The sequence below is a fragment of the Falco punctatus genome (assembly GCF_963210335.1).
Source record: "Falco punctatus genome assembly, chromosome: Z".
NCBI classification, from domain to species: domain Eukaryota; kingdom Metazoa; phylum Chordata; class Aves; order Falconiformes; family Falconidae; genus Falco; species Falco punctatus.
In genome coordinates, this window is record NC_137586.1 from 34,979,932 (window position 1) to 35,007,860 (window position 27,929).

At 40.5% G+C, this 27,929-nt stretch overlaps 3 protein-coding genes across 6 annotated transcripts in view; all 3 read right to left on the reverse strand.

Moving 5' to 3' along the window:
* The window catches only part of ZDHHC21 (zDHHC palmitoyltransferase 21), a 46,633-nt gene extending 39,091 nt beyond the window's left edge, over positions 1-7,542 (reverse strand). For 3 of the 4 annotated variants that reach the window (XM_080371884.1, XM_080371882.1, XM_080371886.1), the window contains exon 1: positions 42-7,540. The gene's annotated coding sequence lies outside the window, so the exon portion shown is untranslated. Of the gene's footprint in view, positions 1-41 lie in introns of all 4 variants that reach the window. The other variant, XM_080371885.1, reaches the window with a different exon arrangement.
* Positions 7,543-7,558: 16 nt separating this feature from the next.
* Positions 7,559-10,284, reverse strand: CER1 (cerberus 1, DAN family BMP antagonist; the record flags this gene model as incomplete). The annotated part of the gene is made up of 2 exons (XM_080371889.1): positions 7,559-8,339; positions 9,751-10,284. The coding sequence occupies 2 exons, from the start codon at positions 10,282-10,284 to the stop codon at positions 8,046-8,048; spliced, it is 828 nt and encodes a 275-aa protein (XP_080228015.1). The 3' UTR covers positions 7,559-8,045.
* A 9,059-nt stretch (positions 10,285-19,343) lies between these two features.
* FREM1 (FRAS1 related extracellular matrix 1) overlaps positions 19,344-27,929 on the reverse strand; it is a 116,724-nt gene continuing 108,138 nt past the window's right edge. The window contains exons 34-36 of the mRNA XM_080371888.1: positions 27,615-27,730; positions 20,931-21,016; positions 19,344-19,559 (exon numbers count right to left, since the gene is read on the reverse strand). Of these exons, the coding sequence (XP_080228014.1) occupies positions 19,360-19,559; positions 20,931-21,016; positions 27,615-27,730 (402 nt within the window). The 3' untranslated portion in view covers positions 19,344-19,359. The remainder of the gene's footprint in view (positions 19,560-20,930; positions 21,017-27,614; positions 27,731-27,929) is intronic.

Below are 27,929 nucleotides of genomic sequence, written 5' to 3' on the forward strand. Positions count from 1 at the left end.
CCCCCGCCGCCCCCCTCCCCGGGGCGCGAGGCGGAACCAACCGTTGGGCGAGGCCGGGAGGAGAAGGGAGGGGCCGCGGTCACGCGCCCCCCTCTCCCCCGCTCTCCATAGCAACGGCGGGGGCCAGCTCGGCCGCTCGCAGCACGCGCGCCCGCACGCGCCCAACCCCTCCCGCCGCCGCGGCAGCGCCTTCCGCTTCCGCCGTGCGGGACGCGCACGCGCGCCAGGGTCGCGCTGGCGGCGGGGCGGGGCCAGAGCCTGCGGGGCGGGGGGCCCGAGGGCTGGCCCGGCTGCCCCTGGCTCCCGCCGCCCCGCCGCGTTCTCCTTAGGAGCGGGCGGCAGGCCCGGGCCCGGAGCGGGGATGTGTTGCCCCGTACTGAGTCACCCGCAGGGTCTGCGTGGGGTCCGTTGCACCGTGCCGCCTCTGCGCAGGCGGGGGGCGCCACGCTGGAGGAGTTCCTGCCCGGCGGGCGGCTGTCGGGGCCCCGGTGGCCCGACCCGCCTTGAGGCGTGCAGCCGCCTCTGCCGTGCGAGAGGTCGCTGGCGCAAGCCTCGGCTGGGGACCAGGCGAGGTGGGCCCTTCTCTCTCCTTTGTCTCTGCGGTGTCCCTTTGCAATTCCTGACGAAACGCAAACGCTGCAGAAGGGCGCTGCCTCGGTCTCCAGGCTCCTGTTAGGAGAATCTCATTCCCTAACTATCGGACCAATTAGACTTTACAGTATGAAATCGTATCAACCTTATTAGTGTAAAATGGTATTTGCTTTCTTAAGTCTTGATACTTACTTTACCTTGTATACTGCATAATCATGGTTAAGTCAGCATAACTGAAGGGCCCCACGTCACTGCAGGGAGGAGGAGAAGAACCTTTTGTTTCTTGGCATCTTAAAGCCATCCATAAGGAAAGGATACCCTTGCACTACCACGGTAATGCCAGCATCCCAACCTCTCCCAACACCTCTGTGGAAACCCTCCTATTATCTGTCACCATCGATAAGTAATTGTAGAAAGACCAGCACCAGGGACACCTAGATCAAGAAAGAAGCATCAGGTGGATGGTAGCACCATGAAATTATAGTTGCTTTCCAAAATAGCAGTTATGTGTGTGTTAAGTAGCAAGTGGTCAGAACACTTGAAAGACATGAGAACCATGTGTAAAACATCATTTTGTACGCCCCAATTTGAATGGGACACCTCATGCACATGAATAAAGGAATACTGTTGTAACTCTATACTTTGCACCCTAGCCTCTCCTCTTTGTCAGCACGGGCCAGTTGTGACATTTCTGTGACACTCAGGTCCCCTGCTGTGCTATGCCCCTTGCTCACAAAGGGCCCTTGCACTGCCGCAAAAGCCAATCTTTGTTTTTAAAAGATAATTCTGGCAGATAATCTTGTGAGGGATTAACAGTGGCTAAGAGCCACAGACAGCTTGTAACGGACAGCATTTTCAGTGTTCCCAGCTGGGAATCGTGCCTTGAGCACCCATTGCTGATGCACATACATGATCTTTTGGCTACCTAATGGTATCCCCATCTGTCTGAGTGGCATGGTTCCCACTGTAAATTGATGGGCTCTTGCCCTGGAGCATTTTTCCTACATAATGATGGATGAAATGAGTGAAGAGTAATATGGTGATCACCACCAATACAGAAAACTCTTCCTTATTACTGGTAACATTCTTCCTAAAACTTGATCATAATATGATTATTCTAAAAAGAGAATACCCAAAAATTCAGTTCAGACTTTAGGTGAATTTCAAGGTTGGTTGAGACTTTTGGAGCTTGTCCTGATTTATTTTTTGGTATCTACAGTCCTTTGTTATCCAGGGCAATTCTTAACATTTCAAGCTAAAGTTACTTTGACCTGAAAATACATATTCTTAGCAGGAACTGGAGGTTGCCTGGAAGGAGAATGAAGCATATTCCAGGTAAGCCAGAAGACAGCACTTCCTCAAGAACAACCTACATGTGCTGCTAGGAACAGGTAATGCTGAAAATAATAGACATATTAATCAAACTATTAAAAATCATGGGGAAAAGAATCACTGGAAAGGTTGTTGCAATAAAAAACAACCTCTGCCTCTATTCCATGAGAAATTTCACATATGAATTTATGCCTCTATGTAAAAGACCTAATCAGCTGTGAAAACTTTTCACTGATTTGAAGAATAACAACAAATAAACAAATCAAACAAAAAAAAAACCCAAAACACAACCAAGGAGTGGAAAGGAAACCAAGGACCTGGGAAATGAAATTGAAAGATAAACAGAGGGATAGTAGGATCAGTGGAGGTGTCTCATGGAATTAAAAATAATCAGTTAATAATGTCATCTTCTAGTCAAATACCAGGTGTTTGTGTTTCTATAGTAGTACACTGGTAATGGCCAGTCATTAGATCTTGCCAGACAGATTGTATTTTACTCTTTTCTGCTCATGGAAGTTCAGAGTAAACACAGGTTGTGAAACAAGGGCGGTAGTCTATTCTGGCTCAGTCGTCAGCACAGCAGTTCCCATTTGTTAATATTTCTTTTGAGAAGCACAATGCAGGAAGAAAAGCAGGAAATCATATGCTGGACTTCCCAACTGGACTTGCAAAGGCTCAGACTTTAGAAATTGTGCAGCAATTTTGCCAGAGTATCATATCCAGATAGACAATGAGTCTTTGCGATGAACTCCATTCTGAAGGAAAAAAAACCAACAGGTGAACTACTAACTTTGCATAACACAGACCTTACTTAAAGCACGATATGAATTTATTACACAAAGATTATTAAAAGTCTGCAAAATCATAAAAATACCGGCATTCTTTAGTGCTGAATATTGCACAATAGCGTAGAATTCCTCTTGGAGTTTCTGATGTCTCTATTGTGGTGTTGTTGCTGTTTATAAATTACCACAGGAGCCACCAGCTGTCATCATATAAATTTTATTGGCACTCTGTAAATATTAAATCAGCATGCTAAAATCAAGCCACATGCAGTAACAGCTGATGCTCTGTTATGGAGCGCACATGCAAGAGAGAGGTATGCACTGTGACTCCCCTGATTCTTACTGCTTACAAGACCCTTGCTTCATTAGACCGTTTTCAGGATTCATTCTGAGCCCAGTTATGCCCCTTGATTGATGTGCAGAAGGGATGCTGCCCCCAGTTGAGAAACCAACCTTCTCACAGTACTCATCTTCCTGGGTCTGTCTAAATTATGCAGTTACTGCCACTTCTCTTCTGCAGCACCATTGCATTGCTCCTTTCCTTGTAAATTTTGCCAATACACAGGAGACACTTTTTAACTCTAGAATGGGAGGAAAGTCCTTCATGTTATGAAGATCTGTATCATGAAGATGGAAGTCTATGTTAGTGACATACTGTGCTGAAACAAAACTTGTCACCTAGAAGTGTTGTCAGTCATGATGTGACATACTCAGGATGAAACAATAAGATGGTAAAGGAAAATGTCTCTGCTTTCACTCTGACCTAATCACTAGAAGAATCAATGGCAACAATGTTTTCCAGTCTGTCTGCCTCAGTAGCTTAGTAAGGCATGGTGAAATCTACTGATCCCCCAGACCAGGCAAATTACATGGGGACCAAGTGAGACCAGGCAGTAGTCCAATAGGGAGTTGATTTTCATCCAAGGCACTTCAATGGTGTGAGGAGCTCTCCTCAGATAATGTCCAGCTGCAGATGTCCTAGCATTAGCTCTTCTAACACTTCTCTTGCTCCAGGAGTTGCTCTCTCAAGTCCAGGCAGGGCAACAAGACTGTTCAGTGCTTCCATGTCTTGTTGCATGGTGAGGTGAACATGAACCAGCTTCAGCAGAGGGTTGAGCTGAGCCTTGTTCAGAAAGGAGCTTAGGTACATGCCTTCTCTGTTTGAACGCTGACTGCAGGCTACAGCCACCAGCAGAGTATCAGACTAAATGGCTGATAATAGCAGTACCCTACATCAGCAAAACAAAAATGCCTCAAAAAAAGCCTTAGAGAAACATAAGGCTGGCCCTGCCTGATTATTGTTGTTGTTACTAGCTTTTGATCCATATTTTGGGGTTTTTTAGGTTGAAGTTTGCTGGTGCCATAGAGCATGAGGCACTGTAAAAAGGTCAACTCTGTTCTTAGTGTGGACAATTAACATTCTTATAATTGCTCTTGCAGCAGAGCAACTACAGGGTCTTCTCATTCCCATTCTTTCTCATCTGAGCAGTGAGAGTGTGCACAAGTTGTCAGAGAGAGATTTCAGGGGAGCTGAAGTTGGTGGCTTCATAGTGGATATTCAAGGAGTTAGGTTTAGCAAAACAGCAAATGCAAAATATTTATAATTCATCATCAGTGTTCCCAGTTTCCACTGGCAAGCTGCCTGATGAAGGACCTGGAGTAACCTCAACACCTCTTCAAGTGCATCACTCTGCACAGCACATGCTGCCAGATGTCTCCCAGACGTGATGTGATTATGCAGCTGTACAGACTAGCAGGGAGCTTCTGTCTGAGTAGGGAATCTCTTCATCTTGCTACTGCAAGAAGGAGCTAGTGCGTTTAGGAGAAAGTAGCACAAGAGATTTCACCACCTGTCAGTAAAAGAGGCTTGTTAGCTGGCAGCCATGAGGTTAGCTGTGAATATTTCGTAAATGGTGAACAAAGTACCAAGCACAGCATGGTGTACTGAGTGCAACTTCAGAGCCTTTTCCCTGGAATATATCATTGCGCAGAATTTGACAAGAGCTTGATGTAACTCTAGCGTTTGATGTAATTACAGGCATTGAAGCCAGTTACATACAACTCTTATTTAAGAGAATAGCCTGTACTGAAGATTTATTTTGCTTAAGCAATTAGAATAAACAGCACTTCAATTATTTTCAAGCTGAACCATACCCATTTGAAAAAGAGGCAGTAGGTCAAGTAAGTACATAGTGCAAACTCCACTCAGGATTGAGCTGTATTTTCAGAGGTCTCCAACTACGGGTTAATCTTGTTCTGTAAGATTGGTTTGCACAAGGAGTGCTCTGAAATAAAAGAGATCACATTAACATTTACATTATAAGCATAGTTACACTGGAAAAGCTTTCATTACAGAAATACACAACCTCTGAGTGAACACAGGTAAATGGAAGTTATGCAGGTTTGCTGCTATAATGGCATTACAACTGGAAGCATCCCTATCATGATATGGACCTCACCTTTCTGACCCACATCATTATTCTAGTAGAGGCCATCATAGCTGTGGTGAGAAAACAAAATCCTGTTGGTCCCTGGGTACAACACATTCCTAATACAGAATTTTTAAAGGCTGAGAAATTTGATCCAATTAACACATTCTTGATTTTGCAGAATACTGTGCTAATTACATGCAACCAGTCATTGCTGGGTTAATTAAACATTCATCTAAAAAACCTGCAGCACTAATCTAATTAGCAATTACTACAGCTGTCATTACCTCTTTTCACCTACTTTTAAGCTGGGCAAATTCACACTAAGAATCTGGTCCTGCAGACTCCTTACACGAGCAGCTCTCTCTGACTGCAATAATGCTTCAGCACACAGAAGGAGCATTAAAAAAATAGTCTGACTACTTCACAGTCCACAACATATTCTCAGTTCTGCCATCCTTATGTGCAAAAGTCACAGTTCAGCAGTCAGTCATGTCAAAATTACAAGAGTGGAAAACTTTTCTTTTTAATCGACTTGTGATCTTACTGGGAATGAATGTAGGTCCTACTTTCAGGTGGCTCCATGTGAGTATCAAACTTAAACATACTTACATTTCAGGAAAAAAAGAAAATGCAGACAAACATTCTTATGTATTCACACAGCTTTCAAATGTCAGTGGTTAGATGCCTCAGAATTAGCTTTTTTTCAGATTAAAAAATGAAGTTGGGAATAATGAGGAAAAAGGTTGGGAACTTTGATGCTTTGCGTGCTTTTCTTCCTTGGGCTTGGTTAAAAATGAACACTAATAATGACACACAGTAATTCACAAAGGTTTGATAAGGTGCTGAGGTTTGAACCTTATGGTAAGGCAGGGAGGTGTTTCATAGGTTTTCCACTTGCACACAGCATACTTTAACAAAGGACCAGTTGTTAGGGCTGACTGTGCAACTAGACATGCCCAGTGAGGAGGAATCTCTTCTGGAAAAAAAAGTATGTCATAAAGAGTTGCTTTCTTCCCTGAAACTATGGTTGCTAGTGAAGTGCTATTTTGCCTGTTAGAAAAGCGTTGTTTTTTGGTTGTTTTTTTTTGTCATAACCTAAGCCCATTAATGCTCAATGCAACCTAACATGTGAAGGGATATTTCTGGATTTGGGTAGTAGTTCTTTGCACTAGTATCCTGAGAATATTAATCAGCATCATAAAGCTAGAATAAAGATGAAGTTAAAATAAGTATTTCTTTTATTGCATTCAATACAGGGATGGTAAGACCTTGACAGCTTGTTACTTGGAATGATATCATATATCATGCCATAGCACATGAACAGCCATTCACAGTTGCACATCTGTCCTTAGCATAAAAGGATATAGAGAGAAGGCTTTGTTCAGTTTTGGGATACAATTTTTATTATTTAAAAACAGGTTTATATATAGTGAAGAATAACTGTATATTGATCTTCAGTTCAGTCACTGCAAGTGACCTGCAGAAGCAAACATCTATTGCAGCAGTTCAGATCCCATATGAGAATATAATTCAGATGCAATTTCCAGTAAATATTAAACATGTGCCTTGCACACCAAAGCCACACTGAACATAAGTTTTTCACAGGATATTAAGACACTTCTGATCACAGTGCGTTTCAAATACAAGGAATCATCTACTCAACCCCTGAATTGGCCAGCTATATCAATACTGATTGCCAATGTCTCTAAAAAGAGCTGTGGATAGTTTAACAACAGGAGCCCAGGTGTGAGAGTTTGGCAGTAGCCGTGGAGCAGATTCCTAGAGGACTGAAGGAGCTGGGTTAGAAATAGGCTGAAGGCTAGTTGCTGGAAGCTGATCACTGTCTGGTGTGCCAGGTCTGTAAGACAAATCCAGGAAGATGCAGCCGGAAAGAGCAGAGAAACCAGCAATTCGGCTAACAGTCACTGGTGCTGTGTTGGCTGGCACTAGAATCAGACCTCTCCTAGCAGAGAGTTTTCTTGGCTGTTACTATAAAGCTCTACAGGTATTGCTATGCAGATGAAATCCTTCTGCAGATTTTCTATCACACAAATGCCTTTTCTGCTTTAGTTTAGGTGTTGAGAACATTTCTTAAACTTTACCTTGGAGTCACTGACAGCACTAAAATTCGTCAGACTGGAAAACATGCATTGTCTTTCCACAGTGAATTTAAATAATAATAATAACAATACACTCATTTATGATGTTTTTGGTGGGAGTATACATTTTTTTTAATATTTTTTTTTCTCCTGCTATGTAACACTTTTCAGTTTAAAAAAAGTGCAGAGCAAATTCAGACATGTACAAGGAGAGTAAGTGGTTTTTATGGCAAAATATCCTTTGCACCCACTATCTTAGGTGTGTAAGTTGTGAGGTATATAAATTTTCCCTGGGAACTGGACTCCAGTGGGGGATTTATGTCCATTTATATTTCACACTCTCCAGCCACTATCTTAATGTAAAAGTAGACCTGTTTTTGCAAGGAAGAGACTAAAGCCTCATCTGTCTTGCCAATACAGCTACATTGGCAACCCCTGCAAGCAAAGGCAATGTAAACCAGCCAATACATTAGGTTTTTGCACATGTAAATCACACTACTTCTTCAGCAATTGTTTACTAGCATTCTAGAAAAAGTGATAGGAGGGGTAGAAAAAGTTTTAAAGGTTTCCCTTGTTAAAGTAAGTACTCAATATATAAACACAGTCAACTCATCTGCATTTCTTTAACAGCTTCAAGGAAATATCTGTTACATTATAGGTAAAGTTATTGTTGAAGCAAAGCAGTTCAAGCAGAAAGTCTGTGTCTTTAATAGTTTTGTGTACCAGTGTGATGAAAGCTTTAATTTCAGGGTTTTTTTTCATTTGCAGATTCTTATGATCAAGGATTAAGAGGTACTTTGCACAGGTTAATTGTGCTCGTGTACATTTGTATGTATGTCTGATAGTAGAGATCCAGTCGCAGGGTCTTTAATCTTCTGGGTCTCACATTTACACTCTTCTACAATCATGACTTCTTTGACCACTGGGACAGAACTGGTACAGTTGAGTTCCAGGCGCTTCATGGAGAACTTGCTGGGCAAGCAATGAGAACAAAAGGTATAAAGATGATCTTCTGGACCAGGAACGTGAAAGGAGCTACATTTTCCAAAACACAGATTATTCTGTACCATTACCTTCTCACAGCTGTCGTGACTAATGCCCTGAAACAGAAAGCACTTTGAAGTTTCTGGCACAGGAATGACTCATGGAATTTGCTAGAAGGCCTGAAGGCAACACCCCCACCCCCACCCAAATACTGTATTTTCTCAGAACATTTACTTAAAATATGTTTATTTTCTATGTCAAATAAGCAATAAAATATAAGAAATTTTAAAATAAAAATTTTGTGCTGCTATAGACAATTCTTAGAATGAACAACAAAGGTAAAATTTGCTTCAGTCAGAGCCTTTGCGATCTGATGGGGAAAAATACAGTAGGTGGGTTTGTCATATTTACTTTTTAATGGCTCTTTGAGTAACCATTTCTGACATGGTTAAAGCAGTCTTAACTACTCAGCAGGACCTAAAACATCATTCTGACCCAATGTTCTTGTATATAAACCTCAAACTAGACTCAGCTGTAATCTTGAAGATTTGTGTCTATGTGGAAGAGATGTAATGTTCTTTAGCAGGTATTTTTAATGAAAATCTCAAAAGTACAATGGAAGTTCTGTAATCTCTTGGTTTGCTAGAGTAACAACTACCTGTATTAAGAAAGCCTATGTCAGCTCTCAAGCCATAAAAAGCTAGACTGAAGTTAGCACTTTTATATTGGCATAACTGCAACCATCCTGGAGAAAGCTTGCCATATTACATGGCACAAATAGTGAAATAGTACAAGTTTCTAGGCCATATCTATTCACCTGTGTCTGCCAATGAAATTAATTTATTGAGGGATGTGAAATAACATGTTCCTTGATGGACTGTGATTGTAGAAACACTGAGAACACATGTTGCCTTATGAGGAATACAGCACTTTTATCTATACTGTCTGCTTGTCTTGGTGTTACAATATTACAGAACGGCTTCATCTGTGCATGGGACAATTTACCAGTTCTCCAACATTCTTAGCACAGAATTAGATATATGCATCATTTTTCCAATTAATACAGCAGAAAGGAATCCTTGCTTAGCTGCAAGAAAACATCCAGCTTCTCCTGTAAATACTTGCCCCATGACTCTGCATATACACATATGTGAATATGTATGTCTATACATATACATAGGTAATTCATGTATACAAACTGTTTAGATGTATATTCCTTGGCTAGATAATTACTTGCCACTGCCCTGCTTGCTCAGGCAAGGTCAGAACATTGTTTGCATAAAAAAGAATAAATAACTCCCTGAAAATGAAATGTGTGGCTTTCCAGTAGTATAGTTTAGCATTTTGCCTCATCACCCTAAGGCATTTTCAGCCTTTTTCACCAGTGTTTTTCAGCAGCTTATCACATGAGGGTGTTCTGAAGTAGCCCTGTGACTTTGCAAACAAAATAACCTGTGTGTCTTTAGTTGGTGATTACCAGAGGCAGGGGAAAGGACACACTTACTGATCTTTGACACCTGTTCTTACCTGGGAAAAAGGCAGGGTTCTACAGTTTTCTTGGTGCATTTCATTGCTCTTGATTGGCAGGACAACCTCTTCAGAAGCTGAATTTTTCTTTAACATGAAGTGGTCCCAAAATTTCTTGGCATCTTTTCTATAGGGAGGTTCAGCTTCTCTCTTGCTTGAATAGTGGGATGGAGAGAAGTTTTCCACAGGAGAGCTCTCTCTGGGTGCTGCCTGGATTCTCAGGTCTTGGTCTGCATGGAGTTGTGCATTGGGAAGGATGAATCTGGACATTTTTTTCTCCTCTTGCTTCCCACTTTCAGATGCCATCTGGGGAATTGCTACAAAAAAGCTTGGCTCTCCCAGGGTTTCCTCAACACCTCCTGGGTTTTGCCCTACCAGCTCACGGAAGCTCTGATTTTCATGCAGATTTTTGTCCAGGTAGAAGAGGTGCTGAAATGGCCTTCCTCTTTTCCTTTGCAATGAATCTCCCTGTGGCTCTGTGGCTCCAAGACATGAGAGCACCAACAGCTGAAGGAGAAACAACAACATGATCATGTGAAGTGCAACCCTGTAGACTTGCTGCTATTGCAGTGTATGTATGTGCCAGCTTTATATGAGAGCCTGTTGTCAGCTTATAGCTGCTGTCTGTGTGCAGAGGAGGGGAGGGCTCATGGGAGACCCTGGTGTGTTTAATTGCATTCATTTACTGTAGATTACAATTATGATAGGGGGGTTTGTGCTAATGAAACTCTGCCTTCAATCTTGATTATGTGTATTAGAAGTTCCTATCTAAAATCTAGTAACCCAGGATGACGTGGGGGTCAGAAGGAGTCAACAGGAGGAAGTGTTTGGATAAGCTGTCTAGGTTAGGCCTAGGAATTAAGGAAACATTTGCGGTTGTGTATTAGCATGTTCAATGTGGTCTTCATTGTTTATTGTGACTTTCCATTTCACAAAGCCACAGACTGTCAAAACAGGGAGTGTTATTTCATCACTACAGGCAAAGGCAAGCTGATTAAAGTTTGTAAAAACATGAAACTGGATCTGGAGACATTGAATCAACCCATGTTTTCAAAAGTTGCATCTAATTTTGATCTTTCAGATTTGGGATATGACATGAGGCCTGCAGCAGCACCACTGCAAACTGGCAGACTGGTGCTCACACACCTCCTTCATAGCAGGTTTGCAGCTGCTGGAGTGCAGACATGCCACTAGCCCAGAATAAAAGTTCCCACCCTGCCCTCCAGATTCTCAGATATTAACTAACACTGCTATATCCTGTTCAGACACCAAAGCCACTACAGGCATCCTAAAAAGTTGGTAAGCAAAATGAGGATTTAAACAAAACATGTTAGAACTCACATATTTTATGATTCTAGACATCAGTGTCTCATCTAAATAAAGACTACTAGACCCTAAACTGGAGGCGTCTTTTACAAAATGATCATATTATACAACATCTAAAAAACCCCACAAACCTCTGGTAGAACAGACAGAGGAAAGTTTTGGGAGAAGGAGAAGGTATTTTCAATAAACATTACAAACACTGATCCCGATCTGAAAATACTGAAAGGAAATTCTGCTTCAGATAATTTGCCATCTAGGTACTCTAATCTTTACACACTCCTTTCTACCAGAAAGATTCTGTCAATAGACTCTTAAGTTTGTAGCTTATCTGTTAATTGTTCTTGAAAATTTAGGTGGTCTGTAGTATAGATATGGAGTTATTTGACTTTCCAGGGAATTAGTTTATTGCCTGATAATTGTAGTAAACTAATTGCCTAGCAACGTCCTTGTAACGCACTGGCTTATAAATTTAGGACAAAGTTAGTGGAGATCTAGAGCTTTTCTGTAATGCATAATTCACTTGAGTTAAAATTTTTTCTAATCTTCTGGTCCGTCCTGAGACAGAGGTGCATGGAGGTTCAGCAAGAACTGGGTTTACACTCCAACACTAGAGTGTATTTGTGCCTTGACCTCAGTGGGGTGATCTCATTAAGGAAAGCACAGCTGTCAAGAAAAAAGCTTTATTGCCAATTTCAGCCAAAAGCAAATTAATTCTGCCACTGGTTTGGTGCCTTCCTGAAGTTTCAAGTGTGCCCTGGGAGGGCAGATTCTCCCACAACTACCAGGAGTGAAATCATAGAAAGTACTGACATCTGCAACAATACTGGCTGTGAGGTGTACATGCAAAAAGTCCTTGCATCACATTTACAGAAGCATGTGTAGCATTAGGGTGGAGCAACGAGTCAAGAGGATTAATTAGATGGTAGACAATTAAGTAGCCTAGAAGTGCAACTTGTATCTTCACATCCTGTCTTTGTTGGCCAACAAAATGAACGAAAGCAGTTGACCTTTGGAACTAAAATTCCATGTATCTGGTGCGTGTTGGTAGTAGTCGTTCAAAATTATTCAGCAAAGATAAGGACATTACATGTTGATTTTTCCTTCTTCTTTTCGTCTCTATTTTAGTTGCTCAGTGATACTCAGTTGCAGTGATACTCAGACCTATGTATTATATTGTATCATCTTGAATCAGAAGGGTCTGACACCTGTGGAAATGTCTGTCAAACACAAGTGAAGCAACTTATACTTTTGCAGCTCTTTGCTTCAGTATTTAGAAATGCAAAGCTAACTAAAACAATTTAAGGATGATTTTGTCTTGATTGTAGCAACACAATGGAATTGTTCCTTCTATTTACTTTTATGTCTTTCAGCTACTTTTCACTTCCTTTGCCAGGAAGTGCCTTTTCTCTTAAGTCTAGACCAGTGGTATACTAGCTCTTACTATTTAGAAGTTCCAGCTGTGATCTTGATCCTATAATGTCTGTATTTAACTTTGTCCATATAAGCAAATTTGCATTCGATTACTCACATATATGTTTACAGAATTGAAAACTAAGTGCCTGAAAGGTCTAATTTACCTTGCTTCAAAGCCTGATTTAAAAAATCCCACCACCTTCAAGGTGAAAGAAAAAAGGCTTTTAAGCCTCAGTTAAATTTTACCCCAGTCTACCGTGAAAGAAAAAAAAACATATTTGTATGTGTGCAGGTGTATTCTGCCCTTCTTATCTGTTGTGGCTGAGGTGTGGTTTGGTACCCATGTAGTATCTTAGTTTCTGTCAGAGGGTTCTCTTCTTTGTAGCAAGAATATGAGCAAAATCACTTTATTACTGCTGTTTACAAAGGGTTCTTTCTGCAGTTCTTCACAAACAATAAATCATGTTGGAAGTTTCAAATGATTTAAGGATGCCTCTGTCAATGCATAGATAAAAAGTAATGGTAGTATTGGAATGATTGGTCTGCCTAGACTAAACTAAACTGGTCGGGCGGATTGGTGCAGTGCAAATATTAACAAAATGCATAAAAACCTCAGTACTGACATATATGTATAGATGTTAAACTGCTAGTGTTATATTTGCAGTGCAATGGCACTGGAAAAAACCTGTTCAAGATCAGAATCCATTCATGGTATGTACCATTCCATGCTGTATCATACAGCAAGAAAGAAAAAAGGCCTGCCTTAGAGGGCTTCATATGTAAAAGCACAAAATACTATTTACTGAAGGCTATGAAAGAAGGCTGAAGCAAATCAGTGTCAGCAAGTCACTCCACAAGCCACTCCACAACCCAAAGGCAGAAAACAGAGCTCTCTTCTCTAGGTCAAGCCTGTTCTAGTTCCTGGGTTTTCCTGGATGGTTTTACCTAAGACCTGCTGAGACCCAAAAGCAGCATGCCATCTCTGATTCTACCAGGTCAGTCTAATACTGTTGCTTCATGCCCATGTAAGCCGTGGTTGCTTTCCAAGTGATAAAATTTGTAAGAAATGGGACCTGTTGACATATTGCCTGAATCTGTTTTGGAGTCAGCTGCCTTTAGAACTGTGCACAGCTAGCAGATCTATCCTCAGCCTCTCAGCTCAGCCAGGAGCCTGCCTGCATTACACTAAGGCATCCCAGCTCAGACTCCGAACTCAGCAAGTTTGGTGAATTGTTCTGAAGTTAAAAATAGTAAGTATTTTTAAGTCTTTTTGTGGTGACATCAACAGCGTAGACTAATAATTGGCAACAGAGATTGGACTGGGCACATAATCATTATGTTCCAAATACAGCTAATCTCAGATTTCCACAAAAAGCAATGCTGCATCTTTTATAAAAACTTGTTTTCCTGCCTAATTACCCTTTCATATAAGCATAGCACTTGTTTTCACTGTGTTTTGGTTGTTAAATCTTGTGGCTAAATGCAGCGGTGTTTTTCAAGCAGGCTTTGATTTGCCTTCATAGTAGCCATTTATTCGGGACATTCTCTTTTCACTAGAAATAGTTACCATTAATGTTTGCCCACCTTTTAAAACTGCCGGGTCTATAGATGACAAGTGCTGTGCAAATGAAAAGTAGTATTATTTATTTGTTTCAGAGCCAGAGTTTATTCAGTCATTATGGACATAAACTGAATAATTAGTTACACTGCCAGTTGATGCCTAAAAATAATTCTTAGGCAGTGCTTGAATTACTTGCCTTCTGTTGAGCTAAATAGTCTCATCATAGCATGATTGATTAAATCATTAAAATGGATTTCATATATTACAGCCCAATTCAATATCCTATCATTTTAAAAACACATCCTATGTAGGCAAACTTGAATCCAGATATATCTTTTACAGAACCCATATGAAAACCTCAGAACTAATGAATTTGCACCGTGCAGTTTATTCTCTAATTATTGTACTCATTTATCAAAGAAAGCCATCTGTGGTCTTTGTTTTACTGAGTTTCAGGAAAACAGATTACATACAGGCCTCATGGGAAAGTTATAATTATGATACCAAAAGGCTTTTTACAAGGTATGATATGAAAGAACAGACAATAAACCTGTTTGGTTTTGTACCTTCAGCCTTAGATACATGAGTTCCCCCCTTTGCTATTCAGTTTCAAGTCCTCTGTTGCATTCTTTCTTCACTCCTTTACACCTTCCTGTTCACATTTCTCTGTTTCTTTTCTCTGTGCTGTAGCAACAGAAATGAGAACAGTATTGAGTTTCAGACTGCTGCCAAAATGTAGATGCTCACACTTGAAAATGTTCGCATGTGTGTCCAGCAGGGCTAGGGTAAGTGTCCTTTCATGTGTGTTGGCCCATGTTCTCATGGCTGTAGGTACGCACACGTGATGCAATGGATGGTTTTCTCTCTATTATAATTCTCACACTGGTGGATTTTGGACAAGTGTCTGCCTCCTGAAGCACCTCCTGAATGGTACTGGCACATGTGTACTGTTTAACTGAGAGTGTACCCAATTCCAAACCCAGTGTGAGGAGCTATGTTAGGAATTTGTTTGATTGCTTCAGTTGTTAAGCTGTGGGACAGTGAGACAGGGGAGAAAGAGTCTGGGCAAAGAGACATTTCAGGCTTCAGGAAGTCACATCTACCTTAGATTACCGTGAATAATTTGAGAACAGTGGTGATTCACTGAAGAGTTTGACAACACCAAGAAAATGTTTGTAACATAATCCAAGAAAGATGATGCAGATAAGGTTTCTTTTATTAAAGTAAAAATATATTTAGACTTATCTGAAAATTTCATCTGTATGAATAAAATTGTATTCTTTGGCTTACCGCGCTTATATCCAGTACTTAGATACCGTATACCTAATCATTAGGACTACTTCTGACTGAAAACAATACATTATCTCAATGCTATAAAAATAAACAAACCAACCCTATTGTGTTCTTGTCTTCTAACCTTATACAGTTTGTGTAGAGGATAGTAGTTAAGCAATGGAATTGGAGTAGCAGAGTTCTCCATGTTACAAGCAGCATAGCTTTTTAAAGGGTAATGAGAAGAGAACTAACATCTGAATCTCTTCCATGAAGATGAGTGAGGTTACTGAGGGAAAATGACCTCATTTTCATGTTCTTCTTTAAATCAAGAATCATATTAAAATGCAATTTTATGGACTAACAGTCTTCCTTTAATCGTCTTGCATTATTTGCTTGCAGATCTGTAATTTTTCTTAAATTTAATTTCCAACATAAACAGCATTTTTTCTTTTAAAAAAGGTGTGCTCATCACACAAATGTCCTTGTAGTATTAACTCAGTAACAGGCTCATAGAGAAGAAACAAAATTCAGAAACCATACAGAGTAAACAGTAGGTATATTATGCTTAACTATAAGTGCATTTCTACTACACCCAACACTATAGTTTTTATCACTAGGAAAAAAGCTTTTACGAGATTATGAAACTGAAGAAGTACCTATTCACCAAAATATGTTTCAGTTTTGTATTAACACACATTACAAAATTAAACAGCACAATAAATATAGTGTTCTGAATACAAGAATTCTAACAGCACCAGTCTTGTGATGTAAATAATGTAGAGTCACAGTATTCACTGAATTGTATATAGCATTCTCTCAAAGCTAGTTTTATAATTGTAGAATGAGTGAATAAAGACTTGAAGGCAGTCAGTAAATTCCGGAGTGTACAAAAGAGATCTGGAAAAGTTTTATAATATTTTTCAGATTAAAAATTCTGTGAGGTTAATAATAACACAAATTTTTTAAGAGTATTTTGGTTTGGAAGAAGTGCTCATGTGGTCAGTTACCTATCCATTTTTTTCATAACCATTGCCTTTGAGTCAACTGCTTCTCTGTCAAATTTGTTTGAAATTGGCCAACAGATTTAAAAGGTACTTGACAGGGAGAGAAGGTGGTTTAAAGTGACAGGCACACAAAGGACTCATGTTGCCCATCTGTTTATAGAAATATAGGCTAACCACTGGTTTCTTTTCAGTGAGCTGTTGTGTCTTGGTTCTGTTGCTCCTAAAAGTTCTGGTGAAATAAATCCTTTGTTTAACCAGAAAGTGTGGCATCTGTGGGCAGACACCTGAATTTACATGCTCCTTGTGCTTACTTTCAGCATCTTGAAATTCGCCTGCTGATGCTGGTCCTCAGAATACTGATTTTCCCCTGAGTTTACTCAGAGTGTATTCAAAAGTATTGAAGATTGGAAAAATTCCCAATAACTTCCCAGCATTTTAGGCTCTTCCTTGACTAAACCTCTTAGAGACAACAACTTCCTATGGCAACAGAAAAACTGATTTATTTGTGCTTTCCCTGACTTGAGTATCTTGTATTCTTTGAACTCAAATATTCTAATAAAAGCTGTAGAAATCTGTGAAAAATACTTTGTTTTTAAGGACAGAAAATGTAAGATTTATGAATAAGTGTTTGGAACAGTTCATTGTATTGCAAAACAATTCAGCAGCCTTTCAGGGCAGAAATATCCTTGCACTGCAATATAAGAATTTTAGCTTCATTTAGTGTATTGTATTAGATCTAATGAAACCAGTAAACACGTACAGTTTGCACAACTAGCAGTCTGTTGTGTACTGAGATCCTCATAGTTTTCACTCACTTTAAAGCAGTTAAAACAAAATATAGAAAAGGGAAGATCTCCTTTCTCACAAAAGAAAACCTCTGAGATCACTGTTGTCTCAGACTAGATACGAGTCATTTATTAGTTACTGATCAAGTAACAAGCACCTTGGTCAAAATTCCCTCTCTGTTGATGGCATTCATTTACTAAATAATTAGGAGAGGTATTTAAATAGTCTCAACAGGCTTTATCAAGGTAGCACAAATAAACTCAGCAGTTTTTATAGAAAGAAGGCCCTAAAGAAATAAAAGTTTATGTCTAACTAAGCTCTCTTCGTCAACTTTCCCTGGAATTCCAGAACGTAACAGCAGGAGATCCCAAGAATGCTTTTTTAGATGCTAATTCTTTTTGCAGTGAAAAATACTGGTTTGGGGAATTCTTGAAAAAATTAGCCTATCTGCGTTGATCTAGAAAACTCCTTAAGCAAAACTGTTAGTGTCTAGCAGAGTGTCTATAAGCTCAGGGCAAAAAAAAAGAAATCTTAAAACTGTTTTTGTCTATGTCTGTTGACACCAACAATAAGGGTGAGGAGGTTCTGTCCACAGTATTTTTTCCTCTACAATTCTACAATTCACTGATGCTTGTCTGCAACAGTCCTTTCAGAAAGCTACACGCATGCATGTTCATTTAACGTGCTACAGGCAAGGAGGAAGGCTAAATAACCCATGCATGCCAAAGGCAAGGAAGAGGGATAATTAATCCTTGAGACAAGTGTCCCTCAGCCCAGAGAGGAGAGATGTTTCTGCTGCACCTGTCCCTCTCACGGCTGAGAAATTGCTGTGAGGAACCCCAGAAGGCGAGTTTGGTCCTCTGGTGCAAACACTGTACAGATACAATTGATCCAGAGGCTGGCCGAATAGTCAAGCTGATAGGAGGGAGGCAAGGGGAGAATCAGCTGCTGGTGGCAGCAGGCAGATTAGGAGGGATAAGAGTTCATAAAATACAGGGCAAATTCACCCTACTCAGTGCCACACCAACTGTGACACATCGTGGGCAGAGGGAGGGCTTGAGAGGAGCTGTAATTTTATTTTAGATTTTTTAGGAAGCTTATGACTTTTTTAAAGGCTGGCAGTAAGAATGTCCTAAAGGATGATTTTTGACAGGTTGAATATAAATTTACTGTAATGTTATGAAATGGTAATATTGCAACCGCATACATTTAAAATAAGTAAAAATTAAGTTACAGGCAGCTGGTTTTCGCTATTAAATGCTGGTTTTTAAGCATTTCTCAGAACTAAGTCTGGATTTTTAATTATTATTTTTAAAAACCTCAAATGCCTAATAAAGACTTACATTAATACTTTTCAAAAGCCGTATCTGCTTTAGTAAAAAATATGTCTCACAATTACATTGGTTTATAGACACATATAAATCCTATTGATGTTCATGTATCACTGAATATGCCAAGATAATATTAGATTTACAGAGGTGCCGTTACTTAATTACACTAAAAATTACAGCACCATCCTGCAACTCCAAAAAAAATTGAATTATTTTGGCTAGGAATGTGAAACAATATGTAGCTCTGTGTGAGCAGATCCATTGGGATCTGAAGCTGGCCTTGGGAGGTAGAAAAAGAAAGGCTTTGCTCCTGTTGGTGCTCTGTCACTAAGTTCTCATTGGTATTTTCATAAGATGTTATACCACGGCAACCACTGAAAAAGCCCCAGTCTCCTGACATCATATGTCCCCCCCCTTCATCAACCAAGAGGACCTGTTTTTAGCCAGCAGAGTCTGCTCTTACTTCCACTCCAAGCAGTCTTCCTTTTTTTTGTGACTGCAGGGTAAAACTGCAGTTTTAATTACAAACAAATTAAAGCAACAGCCAATGCACAACCCCTCCCTAAGAACAAAGCAAATCAACTGATGTGCTACTTTCTTTTTTTAAAAAAAAATAAAAGTATTTTTACATAGAAATGTGATGAAAGCCTTCAGGCCTAGGTTTTTGGTTTAAAAATACATAGGACTAAGTGACAGATCGAAGTCTTTGGGGAGAGTTAACCTGGACTTAATCTTTGCAACTGACCTCTATTCCTTGATCAAAGTTCAATGCATCTGCACCTCTGGCAGCATGTAAAATAAACCTTGCTGATAATTAGGACAGTTTTCTAACTGCACACCCTTACGTGTCTACAGATAAATAGAACTGAAACAACATGAATGTCCGCATGCTTTCACAGGGATCCTCCTCTCTTTACAGTCTTCTTGAACATATATAGCTGTTCCGTTTGACCTTCCCACAGTCGGTTGCTTGCCATTTTCCTCGCTTCTGCACCAATACACAATTTCTTCCTCTCTTTGGAAAGTGATAGGACCCTCTTCTCCAGTTGATGTAGGTTACAGGTTCTCCTCCATTCCACTCCCAACGTCCAGGATTGACTTGGTCATTCAAGCCTGTGTGAAATCAGTAAGACCAAATCAGTGATGTTTATTTTTTATTGTTCCTGGAGCCTGATGCCAACAGAAGCATGCTGTTCTGTCCCTTTGTTGAAAAATGCATACAATATTGTGCTAAAAGAAAAAAAAAAAACATCTGGAAGAATACAAGTAAACGTAATTTAATATTTCATAAGGCCATCTGAATCACAAGTAGTACCATCTGAATTAGGGAAAATACACTTTTCTGCATTATTGCCTATCTAAAATGTTTTCTCTCTTTCCATCTGTTGCATGTCTATCATCTCCCAGGTTTCTCTTTTGATGCTTAAGATGCCAAGCAGAATATCGTATTCAAGTCTGGGCAGCCTTAGATGCCTTCAGATTCCTTCTGAAAATAAAATCCTGAGATCTTTGTAGACCTTGTTTACACTGTTGAAATTAGCAGTTGTAAAATTAGATTATGTTCATTAATACAACCTAAAACACATCTTTTCACTTAGCCTCTGAATTACTAAGACCAGCGTGGGTGGCATATTTTCAGACATGACCTGTCTTCTTAGCTAGAAGAGACCAAGATCAGAAAATTGACACAACGGTCTTGTAGTCTTTATTCTTATCACAGGAGTTTCCCTCAGGTTTACAGAATCATTATACCATTAAACATGATCCCAAACTAACTGTAATTTTTAAAGTTAATTTAGTATAACTAATAAATCCATCTCAAAATATTACTAAGAGCTGAAAATTGCAGTTCACAATTGGAAAAACCTAAAACCTGGACAATGTAGCAGAAAAAAGAAGGGTTAGAAGAAAGCAATAACACTAGTCCATGAACTAAGGCCATCATTCACAGAAAGGGATCAGGAGCTACAGAGAAGGTCCATCTGAGTTCTTTCCATTTCTCATTTAATGTAAGGTGCATAATAAGAAATAGCTAAATCTGAAATAATGTTATGAACCCTTCTTTAGCTGATCATCTAATTAATTCACAAGATTTCTGATACAAGAAGACATCATTAAATTAGCAGTAATATAAATATTTGTTTAATGTAAAGTTGAAAAAAGATAAATCAGAGATAAATAAAGTCACAGTAAAAAGAACGATGAGGGAGCTCCACCAGGACTTATTTTACCAGCTAGTGTTAAAATAAGAAACAATCCAGCAACAGGCAACACGATGAACTCCTCTTTTTGATAAAGACTTATAAAACTAGCCAGGTAAATTACAGCGTTCAGTTTATGCCTTGCTCTGGAGTAATAAAAGCAGCAGAAAGTTGAGGCCAATGCAATGTTTGGAAACTGTGCTGAGCTGCTGCGGCAGTCTCTGCTTTCCAAGGTGCGCAGGAACTGTAATACGCAGAGAGGACAGGCAGCTGAGATACTTGCCTATCCAAAAGGGCTTCCTCCCACTGAAGTCCCATAGCCACTGCATGTGTTGTTCATTAGCCACGCTTGCTAGACTCCCCAGGTATCTAGGCTCAAGGAGAGAGGACAGAGTAATTAGCATTCCACAGAGTGACAGACAGCTCCCATCAACTTATCAACAAGGGGCACAGATCCTAGTATGAAGCATATAAATAACATTTCACAGGAAGACCACTACTTATTGGCATGAAAGAATAATTACATGAAGATAAACTCTTAAATTCTGGATTACTTGGACAGGAACCTAGTCTGATTTTTTAACCAAAAAATTAAATCACCTGGGCAACTGAAAGAACTGTGTACAGGAAATGCGTACTTAATACTCACAAACTGTGTTTTAAACTGTTGACACAATCATGGATAGGTTCTTTTCTCTAAAATAGTAATCTGCCCACAATAGAATCTAAGCCACTGAAAGATACAGCTTCACCCATTTGGTAGTAGAGCTGGCTATGTATTTTTAAAATTGTTTTCTGACAAAACTAAAACTTTGAATAACACAGTTAAGACCTGGGCCATGTTTCAAAACAGAACCAAGTGCATGTAATTTAGAGGTCTGGCTTAGAGTGGTAGCGTGGTTCTAAGAGGTGGTGTTGGGTTGTCTGCAATGACTGTGCATTTAGTTCAGATGGAGAGCAGTTGCAGTGTGTATTAACCAACTATTTCAGACTGAAGCCAGTGCATAAGCTCTGCTCTGTGTTTGTATTTAAGTAAGCCATCCCCAGAGGAGGACATTCGAACCCTAGCCACTGAGCAGCCTTGACACTGTGAAGTCTTCCAACTAGTACTAAGCATGCAAGCATGAGCAGGCTGCTCTTAAGCCATTTAGAGATCAGATGAGGCTAAATCTTGAAGTCTTAAGATACAAATGACGTCCTTCACATTCGCCAGGAGCTGCCAGCCATCAGCGGTTCCACTTCCTTTTTTATCCATCTTTTTGCCTGCCTTGATATCACATCTCCTTTTTACATGCCACGTCTGCTGTTGTCTTCCATTCGATACTGAGCCTCTGTTATTTCTGTTGTCCCGTGTTTCTGACTGCCAGTCAGTCTAACAATGATGCCAACCCCTTCAGCCTCCCAGAATATCCTGGGTGATGCTTGATAGGGCCCAGGCAAACAACACTGCTCATCAAGATGTTTTAAGTGAGTTTAAAACTTTTCTGGCAGCAGAATAAGTCAGTGGCATTGTTTTGCAAATTTTATGATTGTTGCCAGATAACAGAGGCAGAAGGTCAGTATTTCTCCAAAGGAGGTACAGACTGTCTTCTTTAAGAGCTGGGACCACAACCAGACCCCAAGAGTGGTATGCCAGACTTGAGTCCACTATGGAGACCATGAACAGATCTTGAAGTGCAAGTCCACCACCAAGCCTGCTGCCCAGTTAGAAACCCATGCCTGGAGCTCTGTAACTGCCTTGTATCTCTTTTAACACTGACCCCGTGGATGTCATAAAACACCACACAAAACAGGGAAGCAGTCAACTTTTACATCAGGAGGAATTCAAAGTAGTCCCTACTGGAGAAAATCTGGACTGTTCCTTAATCTGGGCACGCCGGGGTATGATATGGAGCAAATTCATTGTAATACTGATGTGATTGCTCCTGCTGCAAAGACCTCCCCCATTATCCCTGCAGTCAAGCAAAGCAGCAGGGGATTTGCCCTCTGCTCTTCTTTGCATGGTGGGTCTGCCAAGGCCTGCAGGACAGCTGAGTATTAGCTCACACAGTCTGTGTAATCGTGGCTGCCCTAGACCAAGCACCGCAAAGCAACACGGGTCCCATCAAGGGCCCCCTAAGTTCAGGGGCTGCCAGAGAACAAAATGTAAGGGATCTCGCTGACATCTGTGCTCAGTTAGTTGTGCAGCAGGATGGCCTCAGAAACATTGATCATGACTTCACAAACGGCAGACCATCCCAGCACAAAGTAGTTAGCAACTGTCTGGTAACGGTCAGGATTGTGCACCTCCGTATGGTACAGGCTCCTAAAACTTCACCCCGAGAAGCTCCCAGCAAAGGCTTTGACATGTGCTTCTCACCGTGGCAAAGTTTTGTGGACAATTTCACCTGCATGTCCCAAGGGTGACATGCTTCCGCACTTCTGGGCCCGTCTACCAAGCACCGAATCTGCAATGAACCAAGAACTGTTACACTGACAGAAGCTCTTGGGAAGTTTTATACTCCATCTTCTTCCTCAGACAAAAAGGTCCAGGAAAGCAGGCTCAGTTAATTCAGGGTGACTTCCCAGAGTAACTGATGCAGCAGCAGGATGCCATTCCCCTCACAGTGGCTGTGGCTGGCCACTGCCCAAACTTGGGGGCTAAGGAGAGGTTTGGCCAGAAGTCTCTGTGGTATCACTACTACCTGAGCCAGAACTGAAATAGGGCAGTTTATCTGGCTTCTGCTTAAGGAAAAACAAAGCCATGGAGCTAAGTCACTTAAGTAAGCAGAGCTTACTTCTGATGTTTCAATTGTTTTAAAAAATGTGAAAACAAAAAGCATCAGTGTGTATCAGTAATGGCTGTATCGCTTATGACATACAGGGGTGGTCTGAGAAGTAACAGTTTCAGACTTCCACCTCAATCCAAGTACCAGGGAGAGACTTCAGCAGTGTTAGAGGAAAGCACTGCAATAATTATAACATTATCTAATCTTTTCTCCATAGGAGTGCTTTCTAAATACAGCCTGAGAAACACACATGACTGAAGAGAGAACGACTATTCTGTTATACCTAGCCAGGGGTTTTGATGTAATGTAGGGAAATAAGAACAGTCCTGAAGGAACATACCACTTAGGATAATATTACTAACTGTACCTCTAGGCAGAGTGCCAGACACAGGAAATAACAAGATAATGTTATGGAGTTATGTAAATCTAACACTTCCTAACTTAAATGACTCTAAAGGAGGGGTCATAAGGTCAAGAGCATCCATCATCTTAGACCAGTTGCCCAAATTAAGGAAAGGTTTAAGTAGACATTGATCTTGAAGTATTATATGCAAAACACTTATCACAAAGACTGTTGATTTTACATTTAATTATTAAATACATTTAAAGGAGGTTTGCACCATTCTGATAAATTTCACTTCAGCAAAAGCACATTTGACTAACTAGGAAAGTTTCTGTAGCACAGGAAGACATTTAATTTGAACTGCTGTAGTAAATCCACATACTATATTGATGATGAAGTGGGCAAGAGTGACTGAGAGGCTCTGCTTATCCCAGGCTTTTGTTTGACTGCCTAGGGAGTAATCCTGTGCCTTGAAATAGGTGTCTAGTGTTGTTTACAACACCTTGTGGTATTCAAAACATTCAGATGAGGCTGACAGACATGATGCAGAGCTTACAGGAGCCCTGTGCCTCCAGAATGGCAGTTGCAAATCAGACGAGATGCACTGGGCCTTTAAAATGTCTCTAGGTACCAGAATCCCTGTGCTGGAGTCACTAGCAATAATGTAAGTTAAACCAGTCACTTACAGAACTAGCACAGCATTAGGAGAGGAGGGCAGCAAGGTCCAGCCTGCTTTGCACTAGGCAACAATGAGCCATCGTGAAGGATCTAACCTATAATTTTAGAGGGGGTTCTGCCCATGATTCCCAGGGACTGAGATCACATGTACGAACACTAAACAAAATAATAGACCCTGCCTCACAAAGCTGGAAGTGACGAATCTGAAATCTGACCATATTTAAGCTCTAACTAAATGTTGATGAAAGTATAATCTGACTGACAAAGCAAAAGAGGCAACTGTGGGTTCTGTCTATCCAGTGGAGTCCCTTCGGTGGCAGCAGTGAAACCATCTCACATGTGAGTAAGCCCTGCTGCACTGACCCTTGGGGAGGACATTTTCCTATGGGATAAACAAGAACTGGAACATAAATCACCAAAATTGCTGCTAAATCAGGCTGCTGTGGGGTCACTCAGCCGTAATATCCCCCAGATGCTTCTCTTCATGTTGCCAAGGGCCTCTTCATGCATACTAAACAAAGCTAGAGAAATGAGTTCTTAAACCACCTTTCTTTCAATGTTTTGGAGAAGGGTTAGAAATGGTGCAAGACTTTCACAGCAATTAGCTGAGATTTTTTCCACCCGTACTATCACCATGGCATACAGCAACTTCTCTCAAGATGAGCACGTTTTTGTGTCTGTTTCTATTGCTACACATGGAAATTGAAGAAAAGGTTGATATGCCACCTGTGACAAATGGATGCAATGTATGTCAAAGCTCATTAGCAGCCCAAACAGGTTTGCATAAGCCCATGTACATACAGTAACGTCCAGACAACAGTTGCTTCCACAATAAGTTGATAGCATTGCTTTGATGGAATAGAACCATATAGTCATAGAATACCAGGTTGGAAGGTACCTCAAGGATCATCTGGTCCAACCTTTCCTGGCAAAAGCAGAGTCTAGACAAGATGGCCCAGCACCCTGTCCAGCCAAATCTTAAAAGTGTCCAGTGTTGGGGAATCCACCACTTCCCTGGGGAGATCATTTCAACGGCTGATTGTTTTCACTGTGAAAAATTTTCCTCTTGTGTCCAACTGGAATCTCCCCAGGAATAATTGCTGCCCGTTACCCCTCATCTTTTCCATGTGACTCCTTGTAAAAAGGGAGTTGCCGTCTTCTTTGTGGCCACCCTTTAAATACTGGAACATGGTGATAAGGGCTCCCCTAAGCCTTCTTTTCTCAAGGCTGGACAAACCCAGTTCTCTCGGCCTTTCCTCGTATGCCAGGGTTCCTAGTCCTTTGACCATGTTTTTGGCCCTTCTCTGGACCCTCACCAGCCTGTCCACATCTTTTTTTGTATAGCTTGGTCTCAAGTCCATCATCTTAGGATAACTGTTTTCTCTACAAGGTTAGGAGGTTGGTTAGTTGGAGATTGTTACTGAAACAACTTTAACAATGCTTGTGCTTTTTTTCCTGTTCTTTATAATAGAAAAAGTCTAGAAAGAAAATTATTTAAGATAATGCCATTTTTGTAATAATAAAAATCATTCTTATTTCTCAGTGAAATTGCCTGATTTACTGCAAGTCAATTCTAATCTTTTCATTTAATGTCTAATGTTTGTTTGATATATTTAAAAACTGCAGATTGACATCCATGCTGATTTTATTTCCTTGTTGAAAATATCAGCTATTTAAATGCCAACTTGGGATTAATAGAATGATTAATAACTTGCCAGGGATGAGCTGGGCAAAAGCACAAAATAAAACTCATTGTTATCTTCTTGTACCACGTCTAAGTGTGTGCCTGTGGTTGTACTTCTGTAATCAGTTCCAGATGGAGGTCAGCAGAACTCCATTTACCAGGATAAAGCTTCTTCAGTCTGTGGCAGTCTGACATTAATTGAATCATCACTGCCCTAGGATTCATTTGGTTTTGGATTCAGTGACATACCTTGTTTTTTGTGTAGGTCTTTAACACTGTCATTAATTTACTGTTACACAGTTTACAGTTATTCAATTTAACATCTATATTGCACTTTATAGCTTTGGCAAGAAGTTACTGCCTACAAATAATACAGGTCAGCAGGGGCACACTTCTAGGAAATTGAGAACACCTCCCAGCAGAGTGATATGTGCTCCCAAGGGATCAACTGAATGTTGAAGCCTTCAGAAAGAAAATATTAGAATATTCAGAACTTAGAGCTTTGTTTGGATAAGTAACAAAATAAAAACAGGTGATAGAAAACCATTTCAGGACCTGAAATTCTGAATAAACAAATTAACAATGTGAAATTTGTAGTGATCTCACAAAAGAAGGTAGCATCTACATTTTAATGAATAACTTCCATCAGCAGGGAGGTATTAGAATGAAGACTTTCCTTTTGTGTGTTACCAAGACAACATAATCTGGCATAACTGAGTGGAAGAAATCAAGGTTTGTTATGCCCGCTTGTCCATGTTTCCTGCATGTCCTTCAACCACTAAGCATGGTTGTATTAATGTAATGGAGTGTATTCTGTTTCGTTCATCTCCAGTTCTTCCCTGTTTCAAATTTAATTTCATGGAGTAATGGAAAGGCCTGTTAAAGCCCCTCCTATTGTTCAGCTTGGTCTTCAACCCAGTGCTCACAGCTCAACACAAGGTACAGAATATGCGTGCTCCCAGGGCAAACTCCATGTTACCATGGCCTGCATTTCTTCCAGTCCTAAGCTACCACTCCTAAGACCAAAACCACAAAGCAGGCCTCCAAAGAGCAAGACTGGCAGATTTTCGATTTCTCTCCTACTTTGATACAACTGTTATTATGGTGAGGTATGCAGGAGCTGGCAACATTTTGCTGTTGCTATATCAAGTGAAGGTAGAGCAAAGGAAGTGGTGGGTCAGAGAGGATGAAATACTGAGTCTTTGCTCTCTATTTCCTTTCTCTCAAACTATTCTCCCATTAGAAAAGCATCCTCACTACACGTGGACAGCTTTGGGAATTCATGTTGTGAACAGGGTAGCATCGCTACCGTTACGACACTAATAATATCTATCTGCCACTGGGTCTGAATCCCAGGTCTTGTTCTGTTTTTTTGGGGAAGTGTGCATCACAACCAAAATGGAGCTTATGTGCATAAACTCTGCCTTGACAGCAGCATTCAGCTGAGGGCAACAGCAGTCACAGCAAACACATTGGGTCTGAGAAGTCTCTTACTGTTCTCTGCAAGCACGAGCAGCAGTGTTCCAGGTGACCTTGTGATTCACCACCAGGAAGTAGCAGCTGCCCTCATGATGACTCCATCCAGAGGGACATTTCTTCAGGCTTACCTCCTAAAATAAAAGACAAAACAGACTCCTGCCCACAGTGAACTACGTCAGTGTGTTAATAATCAGGCTGAAGGCTGGAGGTGCTGCTTATGGCTTATGACCTCACCAGAATTAAATTGAACATGAATTTTGGTGTGTAACAATAAAGTTATAGCATTGCTTAAAAAATATAAAGAAATAAATGCCTGCTAGAGGAGCCCAC